This window comes from Chiloscyllium plagiosum, chromosome 9 (assembly GCF_004010195.1).
Source record: "Chiloscyllium plagiosum isolate BGI_BamShark_2017 chromosome 9, ASM401019v2, whole genome shotgun sequence".
NCBI lineage: Eukaryota > Metazoa > Chordata > Chondrichthyes > Orectolobiformes > Hemiscylliidae > Chiloscyllium > Chiloscyllium plagiosum.
In genome coordinates, this window is record NC_057718.1 from 95,598,635 (window position 1) to 95,614,101 (window position 15,467).

The 15,467-nt window shown below is 41.5% G+C and overlaps 1 protein-coding gene across 1 annotated transcript in view; it reads right to left on the reverse strand.

Annotated features, from left to right (window-relative positions):
- Nucleotides 1-15,467, reverse strand: part of fermt1 (FERM domain containing kindlin 1) — a 94,038-nt gene that overhangs the window by 59,891 nt on the left and 18,680 nt on the right. The window contains exon 3 of the mRNA XM_043696578.1: nucleotides 7,704-7,937. Coding sequence (XP_043552513.1) covers nucleotides 7,704-7,937 — 234 coding nt within the window. The remainder of the gene's footprint in view (nucleotides 1-7,703; nucleotides 7,938-15,467) is intronic.

The window sequence follows — 15,467 nt, forward strand, 5'->3', positions numbered from 1 at the left end:
GACTCTTCCTCATTATGGGCATTTAAGCGGGCTTTGGATAGGCATATGGAGGATAGTGGGCTAGTGTAGGTTAGGTGGGCTTGGATCGGCGCAACATCGAGGGCCGAAGGGCCTGTACTGCGCTGTATTCTTCTATGTCTATGTCTATGTCTATGACCAGTGGAGTGCCACAAAGATAGGTGCTGGGTCCTCTACTTTTGTCATAATTAGAGGTAATGATTTGGATGCGAGCATAAGAGGTACAGTTAGTAAGTTTGCAGATGACACCAAAATTAGAGATGGGGTGGACAGTGAAGAAGGTTACCTCAGAATCCAACAGGATCTTGATCAGATGGGCCAATGGGCTGAGAAGTGGAAAATGGAGTTTAATTCAGATAAATGCAAGGTGTTGCATTTTCGGAAAGCAAATCTTAGCAGGACTTATACACTTAATGGTAAAGTCCTAGGGAGTGTTGCTGAACAAAGAAACCTTAGAGCTCAGGTTCATTACTCCTTGAAAGTGGAGTCACAGGTAGATAGGATAGTGAAGACAGCATTTGGTATGCTTTCCTTTATTGGTCAGAGTATTGAGTACAGGAGTTGGGAGGTCATGTTGCGGATGTACAGGACATTGGTTAGGCCACTGTTGGAACATTGTGTGCAATTCTGGTCTCCTTCGTATCGGAAAGATGTTATGAAACCTGAAAGCGTTCAGAAAAGATTTACAAGGATGTTTCTAGGGTTGGAAGATTTGAGCTATAAGGAGTGGCGGAACAGGCTGGAGCTGTTTTCCCTGGAGCGTCAGAGGCTGAGGGTGACCTTATAGAAGTTTACAAAATTATGAGGCGCATGGATAGGATAAATAGACAAAGTCTTTTCCCTGGGGTCGGGGAGTCCAGAACTAGAGGGCATAGGTTTAGGGTGAGAGGGGACAGATATGAAAGAGACCCAAGGGGCACAGTTTTCACACAGAGGGTGGTACATGTATGGAATGAGTTGCCAGAGGATGTGGTGGAGGCTGATACAATTGCAACATTTGAAAGGCATTTGGATGGGTGTATGAATAGGAAGGGTTTGGAGGGATATGGGCCGGGTGCTGGCAGGTGGGACTAGATTGGGTTGGGATATCCGGTTGGCATGGAGAAATTGGACCGAAGGGTCTGTTTCCATGCTGTACATCTCTGTGACTCTATGAATGAAAAGCTGGTTTAATGGCAATTGTGTAACCCTTGTTGATTGTTATAAAAATGCATCTGGTTTACTAATATCCTCAAATGTATCTGTCTCCAGACCCACTGATAAAGTGGTTAACTCTTCACTGCCTTCTGAAAAAGAGACAGTATTCAGATGGGCAATAAAATTGTTTGGCCTGTCAGAGTTATCCACATGAATGAATTCTTCAAAAAAAAAGATAACGTTCTCATCGTGCAATTGTTTACACCTTTTATTGAAGTAAGTCTTCAACTCATTGGCTCTAAGCTGAAAACTGCTGGCTGCTGTCACTCAGCATAATTTCCCAATCATCAGAATCTTTTCTGTCACTCTCTGTACATGATTGACATGTCATACATTGGGGCTGGTCTGAGTTAGTTTCTGTTCCTTCACAACGTAGCTCCATAAATGGTAGTAGGTTCAAATGACCTAGGCTGAATTTTTAAAAATTAATTTGCAGCACGTGAGTGTCCCTGGCTAACCCAGCATTTACTGCCCATCCCTAGTTGCCCCTGGAGAAGGTGGGGGTGAGCTGCTTTCTCGGACCGCTGCAGTCCATGTGCTGTAGGTTTACCCACAATGCCCTTAGGGAAGGAATTCCAGGATTTCAACCCAATGACACTGATTTTAATGTTGATATCTACCCAGAGTCATAGGTTTCTGCCATGGGTCTTTGCAGGATGATTAGGCCAATTCTCAAACCTCAATTCTTTGGGTGCATGGCCAAGATATCCCAAGAGGCCGTGGAATCTTGACTGTAGCATTTTCTTCCTTTTCCTTTCTTTTATGCCTTTGGATTCAATGCATTTTAAATGATTGACAACAAACCTCTTCCAGTCATTAATGCCAGTGCTTCAAGAGCTTCCGAATGCAGGTGCTGACAGGTGGGACTAGATTGGGTTGGGATACCTTGTTGGCATGGACGGGTTGGGCCGAAGAGTCTGTTTCCATGCTGTACATCTCTATGACTCTAAGAATTGAGCAAATAGGACTTAACGAGTGGATGCTTTTCAGCCATTGGTCGCAATGTCATGTTTTTCACAGACAGTTTTGCAAGAGGTTTTCTTGAATGGTTGTGCAGCTAGCTTCAAGAAAGGGATTACCATTTGTTCAACAGTCCTCCCATTGAAATGAAGGCGCTGCTAGTGAAATTTCTCCAGTGTTCCTGTGTATCGCTAGTATACAGTCCAGGTATCACAGCAGTACAAGGGTGTAATCACCATGTACTTGGACTTTTGTTGACTTAAGGATTTCTTTGTTGTCAAACGATTGCCGCTGTAGCTTGTACAAGGTCTGGTATTGGATCCTTTTATAGCAAAGGTATACGAAATGCTGAATAGGTTTTAGGGTCTCTTTAACATACATGGAAGGTGGAATATTTTAGAGTGGATCTGGGTGAAACCCCAATGATATTTGTCTGAAGCCTGGGATAAGTTTCCAAAATGAATTCTCTAAACTGGCATCACATCCACAAGCACCCACACCCTGCACCACTGATGCTCAGTAGCAGTGTGTGCTATCTACAAGGTGCACTGCAGAAATCCAAAGATCCTAAGACAGCATCTTACAAACCCATGACCACTTCAATCCAGAAGGACAAGGGCAGCAGACATATGGGAATACCAACAGCTTCAACTTCCCCTCCAAGCCACTCACTTGGAAATATATTGCCATTCCTTCACTGTCGCTGGGTCAAAATCCTGAAAATCTCTCCCTAAGAGCATTGTGGGCCAACCTGCAGCACATGGACTGCAGCTGTTCAAGAAGGCAGCTCACCACCATCTTCTCAAGGGCAAGTCGGGATGGGGAATAAATACTGGCCCAGCCAGTGACACCCACATCTCACAAAATTAATAACATTTTAAAAAACGCACACAGCAGTTTCCCTTGCTCACTTTCAAACTACAGCGGGAACAGGCTGAGAAATTGTATCACAGCTCAAGCAACTCTACATTTCTTCCCTCATGAAAATAATGGGGCATTCAGAGAGAGTACACACCATTATGGTGTATATTCTCTCAGAATGTCCCATTATCTTCATGAGAGGAAAAAACATATATCCTGTCACAGCTTTAGACATCCCTCAGTGACATTTCTCAACCACTCCTACAGAATTAGATTTATTAATTTATTTAATATCGTCACTTGTACCTAGGTACAGTGAAAATTGGATAATGTCACCACGTTCCGGCGCCAGCTTGGATGACAGAATACATTGTATAAATGGTAAAATACTGAATAAACTATATTAAATTGATGATGCTAAAACAAAAACAGCTTCAAATGTTCATCTTTCTCTCTCTGTAGACTTAACCCTCTCTGTTCCTCCAGCCACCATCATCGGGCATCCCCACCCCGGGGTCCTGGTGATTTGCCCCTTTCCTTTCTGCCACCGGTGCTGTCACTTCCACGTCTGCCACCCCTGAACTGGAGACAGTCAATGCTGCGGCGGGACCCACAGCCTCCTCCAACACTGGACACTGACCAATGGATCCTGGCTCCAAGTTGACCGATGGAGTCCTGGCTCGTTTTCAGATGTCGTGACCCGAGATGGAGTGGGGTTGGAGATACAAGGAGTCCCGGCCTCCAACAGGAGGAGGCTCCCAGGACCCGCAAAACCATTAAAAAACATTAACGGAGCTGCGGAGCTGGAAAGACAACGATGAAGCCGTGTGGACACCGCAGGGCCTGCTACATGGGCCCTCGAGTGGCCAAGCCCCACAATCGGGAGTCAAGCATTGCCGACCACTCTGCCATTTTGAATTGACAGACTCGCAGTATGTGTGCAGCATCAAGCAGAGAGCTAGATAACAGAAGACCAGCACTCCACTTTTCAAACTGGAAGCGGCATGGACAGGCACTGACCGTGACATGTATCTAACAAGAATGGGAGGAATAAATTTAATTTATTTCCCCTGAAACAGAGGAAGTTCCCTGAGAAAATGTAATGGAGGGTCGTGAACACATCTTAGATGGGAAAAAGCTTTGTTTTTGTTTGGGAAGTGAGTTAAGTTTGTGCAAACTCAACTGCAGTGGCCAGTGAGAAACATTGGGAGAGAATGCAACAAGGAGAGTGCAGTCAAAACCAAAGGGACATTGGATGGAAATAATGGTGGCGACAATACAATACATGCACGCTGCAAAACAGCACAAAAGTATGAACCCTGACAGCTTGCACATTCAAATGCAATATGCATCCTAAATGGTTCCTGAATTACTTCACTGCATTCCCTGGAATTGAACTTGGGAAATGGACCACCAGATATTTGTCAGACATTCTGAAGTACTAATCAGGTTATTTCAAGAAAGGTCCAATTGCATTTTTCTGCTGAAAATATGATCTGCCCACAGAAGACAATCCTTGAGAGGACAGGAAGTACAAATCATTAGGAACGATGGTCACGCTGTGCTCAATAAGGTTTTGCTAAGCCATTTTTCTATGAACTTTGAACAGATTTTCTGTAGAAGAAATCACTTGTGCAGCAGATTACTCATAAATGTATTTCCTTTTGGTGCTGATATTCTGTAATCTATGAAGAGTAAAGCATTTATTGAACTGGAGGGCATTGAAAATTAGCAGAACTGAAGATTGATTTATTGAATAATCCATGCAAAGCACAGATTTTTGGAAGAGCATCAATCTTCTATTTGTATGTAAATTAATCACAGCGTAGATGCAATCAGCCAATGATTCATCTAAAGAACAACAATTTCCTATATACAAAATAAAGATTATTGCTGCCAATACAATTACAGAACAAAGGAGTTCAAATGTATGTCATTTCCAGTGTAACAGATCACAAACTTGAGTATATTCGCTAAATACATTCATGAAAACAGCTTGTTGAAAATAACAGTCAGCACATCTACAGCAGTTGACAAAAGGTCTGTGAAGAGAAAGTGAGGACGACAGATTCTCGAGATCAGAGTCGAGAATGTGGTGCTGGAAAAGCACAGCACGTCAGGCAGCATCCGAGGAGCAGGAGAGTCGTCATTTCGGTTATAAGCCTTCATCAGAAATGTGTGTGGGGTGGGGGACAAGGATGGGAAGGGGCTGAGAGATAATTGGGGGAGTGGGGCTGGGGGGAAGGTAGCTAGGAAGGCGATAAGCAGATGCAGGGGTGCGGTGATGGTGATAGGTCAGAGTGGAGGGTGGAGCGGATAGGTGGAAAGGAAGATAGACAGGGAGGATAGTTCAAGAGGGTGGTGCCAACTTGGAGGGGAGATAAGGAAACTGGTGAAATTGACATTGATGCTGTGTGGTTGGAAGGTCCCAATATTCCTGCTGTAAGTATGATGCTATTTTAGAAGATACTAATAAATCTATTTATGTCGGTAAAAAACGACACGGTGGCACAGTGGTTAGCACTGCTGTCTCACAGCGCCACAGAGCCGGGTTCAATTCCCGCCTCAGGCAACTGTCTGTGTGGAGTTTGCACATTCTCCCAGTATCTGTGTGGGTTTCCTCCGGGTGCTCCGGTTTCCTCCCACAGTCCAAAAATGTGCAGGTTAATTGGTGAATTGGCCATGCTAAATTGCCCGTAGTGTTAGGTGAAGGGGTAAATGTAGGGGAACGGGTCTGGGTGGGTTGCTCTTCAGAGGGCCGGTGTGGACTTGTTGGGCTGAAGTGCCTGTTCCCACACTAAGTATTCTAATCAAGATGGAAGATGAGGTGTTCTTCCTCCTTGCATCAGGTGGCTAGGTCTGGTAAGACTTTTCTTTAAACTTGGTGAAAAGCTATAAGTTCCAGAAATAGCTAAACAAAAGACTGCAAGTTCAGAGCACCTTGCAGAATAACCCAACATCCTTCCACCACACCAATTCTGATGAAGGACTTATGCCCGAAATGATGATTCTCCTGCTCCTCGGATGCTACCTGACCGACTGTGCTTTTCCAGCACTACACGTTTCGACTCAGACTCTCCAGAATCTGTTGTCCTCACTTTCTCTTCGCAGACCTTTTGTCAACTGTTGCAGATGTGCTGACTGTCATTTTCAACAAACTGTTTTCATGAATGTATTTAGCGAATATATTCAAGTTTGTGATCTGTTACACTGGAAATGACATACGTTTCAACTCCTTGGTTCTGAAACTGAATTGACAGCAATAATCTTTATTTTGTATATAGGAAATTGTTGTTCTTTAGACGAATCATTGGCTGATTGCATCTACGCTGTGATTAATTTACATACCAATAGAAGATTGATGCTCTTCCAAAAATCTGTGCTTTGCATGGATTATTCAATAAATCAGTCTTCAGTTCTGCAAATTTTCAATGCCCTTCCATCCAGTAAATGCTTTACTCTTCATAGATTACAGAATATCAGCATCAAAAGGAAATGCATTTACGAGCAACCTGCTGCACAAGTGATTTCTTCTACAGAAAACCTGTTCAAAGTTCATAGAAAAATGACTTAGGAAAACCTTATTGAGCACAATGTGTTTGTTGTTCTCAATGACTCATACTTCCCGTCCTCTGCGGGGCTGTCTTCTGTGGGCAGATCATATTTTCAGCAGAAAAATGCAAGTGGACCTTTCTTGCAATAGCCTGACTCATACTTCGGAAGTTTTGATAATTATCTGGTGGTCCATTTCCCAAGTTCAATTCCAGGGAATGTGGTGAAGTAATTCCGGAACCATTTAGGATGGATATTGCATTTGAATGTGTTAGCTGTTAGGGTTTGGACTTTGTGCTGTTTTGCAGCGTGCATGTATTGTATTGTCGTCACCATTATTTCCATCCAATGTCCCTTTGGTTTTGACTGCATTCTCCTTGTTGCATTCCCTCCCAATGTTTCTCACTGGCCACTGCAGTTGAGTTTGCACAAACGTAACTCACTCCCCAACCCTTCCAGAGAATCACGACCCAAAGATGTGGCCCCGATCCTCTGGATGTTTTACATCACTCCACCCTCAGCTTCGCAAAAACATGAGCTTGTGTCAAACTGTCCATGGACATCACCAAAATATAGGACTTACGCTGTAAATATGAGCAAATCCCTCCACAGATATTTAGGGCCACTGGTGACCATTTTGTTGATATGATATGTGGCTGCAGCAACTCTTGAAGTAACTTGAAGATACGGAGAAAGGAAACAACTGGAGGTATAGAGATCATCCCACAGAATAAATGGGTGAACAATTTTTTGTTACTTTTCATTTCTTTCATTCTGAACACAATCACTCTTTTCACAATTTCACATTTGTTATTGAACGCAACTGTAATTAAACTATTTCCTTCTCAGTCACCCCATCTATGTCTTCATCCATCTTTAAGTCTCATTGTTTAAGGAGACATCGGACCTAAACTTCACATACTCTCAGACTATCCACAGCCCTCTCTGCGTGAGCTGTAACTTGAAGTGAAAAAAAACCTAAAATGGCCCGAAGGGGGAGGCAAAAGAAAAATGCAATTCATGGTGCTCGACGCAAGATACCACACTTCAATAGTTCCTACACCATTAAACTTTAGTTATGGGATTTACAGTAGTAGGTAAAATTATCGACTTACTCAGAGTTTTGCAGATATCAATAACTGCCCTGAAGACCACAGATGAGAAACTAACTTTTAACCTCACTGTCTTCATATTGGGTAGCTGCAATTTTAATGATTTATGTTGTGGAGTGTACAACAATTTAGCGTCAGCCTGGATTCCATATTTGTCCAGAGTCCAATGTGTCTTCAGAAGCCAGCATTTTTTCTTCGCCCACCAAAGAGCATGGTCTGACCAGTCCTGAGGTACTGCTGTAACAGAAATAAAATATCCTGTCAACATACGAAGTGACGTCAAACTCCAGCCTTCTCAAAAATATGAACAGACAGTTGAGTATTTCACACGTCAAGATCTCTATAATCAGGCATAACTGCCATCCTAGATTGTAACGCAGAAGGGGGCAGATCTGGATTTCGTGAGACTGTTAAATAGATGATAGCAAATGAATACAAGATGGCCATGCACACTGATTTCCTCCATGCAGAAATTGAGAGCAGACCCATAGAAACCCAGAGCCATTGTTTAGCTGTACTTCAGAATGGCACAGAATTAGGAGTTGCATAGCAACCACTGAGGAGATATAATGTTGAATAATTCTATTTCTATTTTGGCCACAATCTTTAACTTGAAAGACTCATTATCTGCTAAAACTCTATGGCTAGCAACCTTCCCTTTCAACATTCCAAAATGACTACATTCACAACTACACCAAGTCACCTTTAGCAATGGCACCCATTCCTGATGAAGGGCTTTTGCCCGAAACCTCGATTTTCCTGCTCCTCGGATGCTGCCTGACCTGCTGTGCTTTTCCAGCACCACTCTAATCTGGACTCTAATCTCCAGCATCTGCAGTACCCACTTCTGCCTACATTAATGCATTAAGTTTAGTTTCGACCAGAAGAGAAGCGTCAAACTTTTACTTCAGAAGAATCAGAAGCCCAATTCAGAAGGTAGCATGGAAACTAAGTTCAAATCATGGGAGCCAGTCATCTTAGCAAAATGTGTTCTACTGTGCAGAGCTCCTGAACAGAGAATGTTTGGATATAAATCAAGTTGTTAGACCGCAAATGTTCAGGCCATCAGAACCATGAGAGGTTCACACCAGCTGAGTCTGAAAGGAATAGTAAAGTTACCTACATTCCAAGGGCGATAAAAGAACTGGAAAGCATCAGTTAATTAAAGATTTAAAAAGCTAAAATTGGAGTATTTTTCTGGCACTAAGTCTCTGTAAATTGTGAAATAAGCTGATACTTTGTTTTAATGACCTTTATAACTACAAGCGTGTGTTTGTTTTATATGATGAATTAATGATCTGTTTTTGAAGAACACCTGCAGCCTTGTCTGAACATGTTTGTGATAAACCACCACATTAAACAACTGCAGAAGTTAAATATATGAGCTATCAAGCCAGTTTCATTCTGGGATCTGACTTGCCCAGTACTGCTGTCAGGCAGAATCCTAACACAGGCAATACATTGAATATAAAAGTTAACCTTTGCAAGTGGACCTTCATTGATAGTCATCACATTAAGTTGGATGATGCGTTGCTTATAAAAGACACAAATGATATAACTACGCTACAAACAGCACATTTATCTGTTACAAGGGCAGAGCAATACCGTTCAGTATTAGCAGTCTATGGGTTGAAAATGGGTTCCTTTCTTCAGTCCAATTGCAAATCGATATATATGCAAGCTGGAACACAATTCTGGACAATGTAAAATTGTAGTTCATAAGTAGAAGAAAATGTTCGGATCTTTAAAATTGTTATTAGTACACTTCTGCGTGGGATTGCATTAGTAAGTATGAGAATCAGGGACCCCCCTTGTATTGCAATTCATCCGTAAAGCAAAAGCCACTGTTGATCTGTAAGACTCACATAGCCTGTTTAAATTGGGGCTCCAAGAAATATTTCAACTACCTTTCAATATTTGGTATCATTGAAAATACCTGCTTTAAGATACTAATGTCAAAGGTTCAGACACCAGGTTCAGACACCACTAAATGTCACCTGTAAAGCTCCCTCATCTGATGCTATTTTCTAGAATTGTATTGCCTGCACACTCATGTCCAGATATGCATAACATTATGGTAATGCTGTAGAGCTGGAAAGAGAAATCATTGCAGGAGGTTCCATGTTGCATGATGCTAATAGCAGCTGATGGCTAAATCCTAAGTTACAAACACACAAATTAATGCTGAACATAATATATTATCGAGAGGGAATGCATGTTGTGTGCGATAATCAGGCCAGAAATTGTTCTGCTTTTAAACTGTCAAATCCAAGAGTTATCTGAATCAGGAAAAGAATTAAGCATTTTTCACATTATTTTGATGCCTATAAACAAGCAGTTGCTGCAACTATTTATGCATTGACACATGCCACCTCCTACCTTGTAAACTTCCGTGTCGACAAATTATGTGGAGTCTCATCCTTTTGGGTTGTGAGTTATTTTCAGAGATATTAAAAATGCTAGACTTTTTTTCTTTTTCAATTCTTATTTTTTCTGGATTTTCTGCAATAAGATGTTGTGAAACTTGAAAGGGTGCAGAAAGGATTTACAAGGTTGTTGCCAGGGTTGGAGCGTTTGAGGTATAGAGAGAGGCTGAATAGGCTGTGGCTGTTTTCCCTGGAGCGTTGGTTGCTGAGGGGTGACCTTACAGAGGTTCATAGAATCATGAGGGGCATGGATAGGGTGATTTGCCAAAGTCTTTTACCTCGGACAGGGAAGTCCAAAACTAGATGGCATAGGTTTAAGGTGAGAGGGGCAAGATTTAAAAGGGACCTAAGGGGCAACTTTTTCACACAGAGGGTGGTGTATGTACGGAACAAACTGCCAGAGGATGTGGTGGAGGCTGGTACAATTATAACATTTAAAACACATTTGGATAGGTATATGAATAAGAAGGGATTAGAGGGATATGGCCAAATACTGGAATATGGGATTAGATTAATTTAGGATATCTGGTCGGCATGGACGAGTTGGAACGGAAAGGTCTGTTCCCATGCTGTCTGGCTACATGGGTCTCAGAATTTAAATTGCAACACCCTCCTACCTTGGAGCCATAAAGAGCTTCCCAGGTTTCACCAGGGATATATGCATCTTCATGACAAATTCCTGAGTATCAAACTACAACTAGACTTCAGAATACTGTTTTGAAAGTTTGCTACCTACAAAATAGCAATAATAAATGGGGTTCAGTGACTTATATTGGCAGTATAGAATCTTAGAAGTAGCAGAAGAGGAAAAGCCCATTCAGCTCATCACACGAGTGCTAATGTTAACTTCTCAAATCAAGTCTATTTTAATTACACACTGCATGAGTTTGCTCGAAGCTATACTAACCTAAATATAATTTTTCAACAAACAATGAGGTTTGTCCTTTAACAATTATTTTCATTAAAGGTTTTGCTGAACTGTAAGTATTCTGGTGAGGATGAAAAGTGCCACTCATTCAATATGATCATGGCTGATTGAACACTTAATACCTACATCCACCTCAATTTATAATCCTGGATATCATTAAGAAGAACCTATCAGTATGAATATCTTATCCATTAGCACTACAGGCTCTTGCCAAGAACTAGAATGTGTATCACACCACTCTTTACAATCAACATAGGCTACTGGATTTGTATGTTTTGCAAAATGCAATACAAATTCTACAAGAACTAGCTAAAAGAATCCCTGGATCTGCTTGGATTTCAAATTGTAAAAAGGGATGTCCATAGGAATTTAATATTTCTATTCCTCCTTTAATGTGGAATGACCTGCAAATTTAAGAGTCATTAACTTAAATAGCTTCATATGATTTCCAGAGGATGGTTAAAAAAACAAATCTGCTAGATTTTCAAAGTGCATTGCATCTGTGGAACACAGATGAAAAAGCAGTGGTTATTTACTTTGTCAGATCTTTGACACACTGAGCTGGCCCAATATATCTACAAGATGCAATGCAGAAATTCACCAAAGATCCTCATACTCCAGCTTCCAAAACCACAACCACTTCCATCTAGACAGACAAGGGCAGCAGATGTATGGGAACATCACCACCTTCAAGTTCCCCTCTGAGTCACTCACCATCCTGGTTTGGAAATATATCACTGTAACTTCACTGTTGCTGGATCAAAATCCTGGAATTCCCTCTCTAATAGTATTGTGGGTCAACCCACAGCAGGTGGGGTGCAACGGTTCAACAAGGCAGCTCACCCCCACCTTCTCAAGGGGCAACGAGGGACGGGCAACAAATGCAGAGCCCAGCCAGTGATGCCCACATCCCACAATAAAAAAAAGCATATGGATCCAAGGTGGGTGAATGGAGTTAAGATACAAGTTTAGCTTTGAACCCTTAGATTGGTGGAAAAGGCTGAAAAACCTACTCTTGCTTTCTATGTTCAATGTTTTGATATTCGCTTGTCCAAATATTTCTGTACACATGAGCTCAGAAAATTCACTTTAGCAGCTGCATCTACCAAACATTTAAGGCTAAAGGGATATATGAACTATTTATACAACCTCATTGAACATTACCATATTTCATTTAAACAGAGCTTGAGGATACTAGAATGTTTCAAAATGTTTCAAAATGTTTCATACAGCAAATTAATTTTGGAAATTCAGTGGCCGTTGTTCCATTGACAAACAAGACAAACATTTCTCACATATGATCATAAAATGAATAACCGCTCTGCATTTTCATTTCACTTGAGTGGTACTGGTAGAAACAGAAATGTTAACCAGGATATCAGAATAACTTTGCTTAATTTAAAAGCCCCAGTGTTTCTTTAATATCCATCTGAAACAGTGAAAGATTCAGTTTAGCATCTCAGTCAATAGATAATACTTTAGACAAAGCAGCAATATGTTGGTATTGCATCAGAGTAGATGTTCTAAGATTGTCAGGCAGTTTCTGTTGGATGCAAAAATGCTACCAAGTTGACATGGCCATAGAAAGTTGCTCATTCTTTGATTAAATTTCTAAAAAAAAAGTAATGGGTGGCCTTTGCATTTTTTTTTCCTGCATCTGGATCAAAGTACAATCGGTCCAACCTGACCAGATATTTTTTTCTAATCAACAGGTTCGGAGATGTTATAACACACCTCTGGAGAAGGTGAGACTTGAACCCAGGTCAAGTACATGCTCACATGCATGGACACTACCACTGTTCCATGAGAGGTCTGCCAGCCTGTCCATATATTTTTTTTTTTCGAATCAACCTGTTCAGAGATGCTACTGCACACCTCAGAGGGAGGTGGAACTTGAACCCAGGCCTCCTGGTCCAGAAGCAGAAACACTACCAATTTGGCACAAGTCCCCCTCCGATCTGCTCAAATGTTCTGCATTCATTGCCTCTAGGTGAACAAACAAACTTGGGAACACACCCAGTCAGGCTAAAGTAATCTGATAATTAACCAGGAATCATAATAAGGACTCTTCCAGTTCAAACTGTTGACGATTACTTATCCAAATAAAAGGGTCTCTCATTTTTAGACTAGCGTTGTGATTGTTTAAGGAAACCTTATTCAGTCTCTAACATTCTCTGAACACGATGATTACAACGGCCATTGAAATTGTTATTTTATTGCTGCTTTTCAAAGAACATTGCTGTACATTTTGCTTATTTCACTGAAAAACCAGCAATCATGTCGACATAAACAGAACCACGACAAAGATGATGTTGTGTCAGAAAATAGCTTTTCATCAATGCTACATTAAGCAGCAGCACCCTTTAGTTTCAAGGAACAAATCAAATTTTCAAAACAAGCTTTATAAAAGAAGTTCAATAATCATTCTGTGTAATGCCTGACTCTTTCAGATCAAAAGGTTTCCTTAGGATTCTGTAGTGGTGGCTCCACCATTGGTTTGACAGCACTGGCCATGAATCTTATGTGCATTTTATACTTTCTGTTGATCTATTGTACCAATCAACATAATTGATAAGATCTTGTGCAAGAGCTGTTTGAACAGATTTATAATCAATATGCAATTGAAAATTCCAACAGCATTGAGCTGCCAGAGGAGCTCGGTGGTGGAGCTGGTACAATGACGACTTTTAAAAAGCATCTGGATGGGTACATGAACAGAAAAGGTTAAGATGGATATGGGCCAAATGCTGGCAAATAGGACTAGATTCATTTAGGATGTCAATGAGGGGGCATGGATTAGATGAACAGGCAAGGTCTTTTCCCTGGGGTGAGGGAGTCCAAAACTAGAGGGCATAGGTTTAAAGGTGAGAGGGGCGAGATTTAAAAGGAACATAAGGGGCAACTTTTTCCACACAGAGGGTAGTGTGTGTATGGAATGAGCTGCCAGAGGAAGTAGTAGAGACTGGTACGATGACAACATTTAAAAGGCATCTGGATGGGTACATGAATAGGAAGGGTTTAAAGGGATATGGGCCAGGTGCTGGCAACTGGGACTAGGTTAATTTAGGATAGGTACATGAAGAGGAAAGGTTTGGAGGGATATGGGCCAGGAGCAAGCAAGTAGGACTAGTTCAGTTTAGGATTATGTTCAGCGTGGACTGGTTGGACCGAAGGGTCTGTTTCTGTGCTGTATGACTCTATGATTATGACTCGATGGTCAGTATGAACGAGTTGGACCAAAGTGTCTATTTCCATGCTGTACAGCTCTATGACTCTAATTTAGTAGTATTGAAATTTACAAGTTCAACCTGACCATTATCCGTCACCTTGATTTTAGATAGTTGAAATTGTTCCTTCCAATGATAGTAGCCTCTACAATGCAAAGTGAGTTGCGGTCTGAATTCCATGCTGTCAAGCGCTTTTGCATTTCATGGTTGCACTCAACTAAGAATTCAAAAGCAGCCCTCTACTCTTCCTGATCTAAATATTTCCCCTTAGAGACATCATGTGTAGACATTGTTTCAAAAATACATGCTGACAGCACTCAGCTCTATTTTCCCTTTATAACATAACCCTGTGTTGTTAAATTGCTTGCCTGGTTTTTAGTCGTGAATAAGCCACCAACTGTTCGATTTAAATGTTGGAATGGCCAAAACTATCTTCTTTGGTCTCTGCTACTTAGACTTGCATCCTCACCACTAATTTCATTCCCTCCCAGCCATTACTGCAAATTGATTCACAGACTCAATGTCACATTGTCATGGACCAGATCATACATCCTCAAAATATTTTAGTAGCCTAGATCCTAATTTTTTTCTTATTTCAAAGTGTCTGTTCCAGATGCAATGTGACTAGTCAAATTACTCAGTGTTAAGCAAAACACAATTTATTTAAGTATAGTAGTTAAAATAAAATCAAAGCAAGAGGAATTTAGGATAATTTTACTCTACAGCTTCACCCTAAGCTATGCATCTGACTCCACACATTTGGTTGCCAACACTCCTATTTTGAGTTTCATGGTGGCTCATTAGCACTGCTGCCTCACAGCGCCAGGGACCCAGATTCGATTCCAGCCTCAGGCGACTATCTGCATGGAATTTGCACATTCTCCCCTTGTCTGCGTGGATTTCCTCCGATTTCCTCCCACAATCCAAAGATATACATGTCAGGTGAATTTGGCCATGCTCAGGGTTCAGGGGTGTATAGATTAGGTGCATTAGTCAGTAGAGTAGTAGGGGAATGGGGAGAAAGTGAGGACTGCAGATGGTGGAGATCAGAGCTGAAAATGTGTTGCTGGAAAAGCGCAGCAGGTCAGGCAGCATCCAGGGAACAGGAGAATCGACGTTTCGGGCATAAGCCCTTCTTCAGGAATGAGGAAAGTTTGTCCAGCAGGCTAAGATAAAAGGTAGGGAG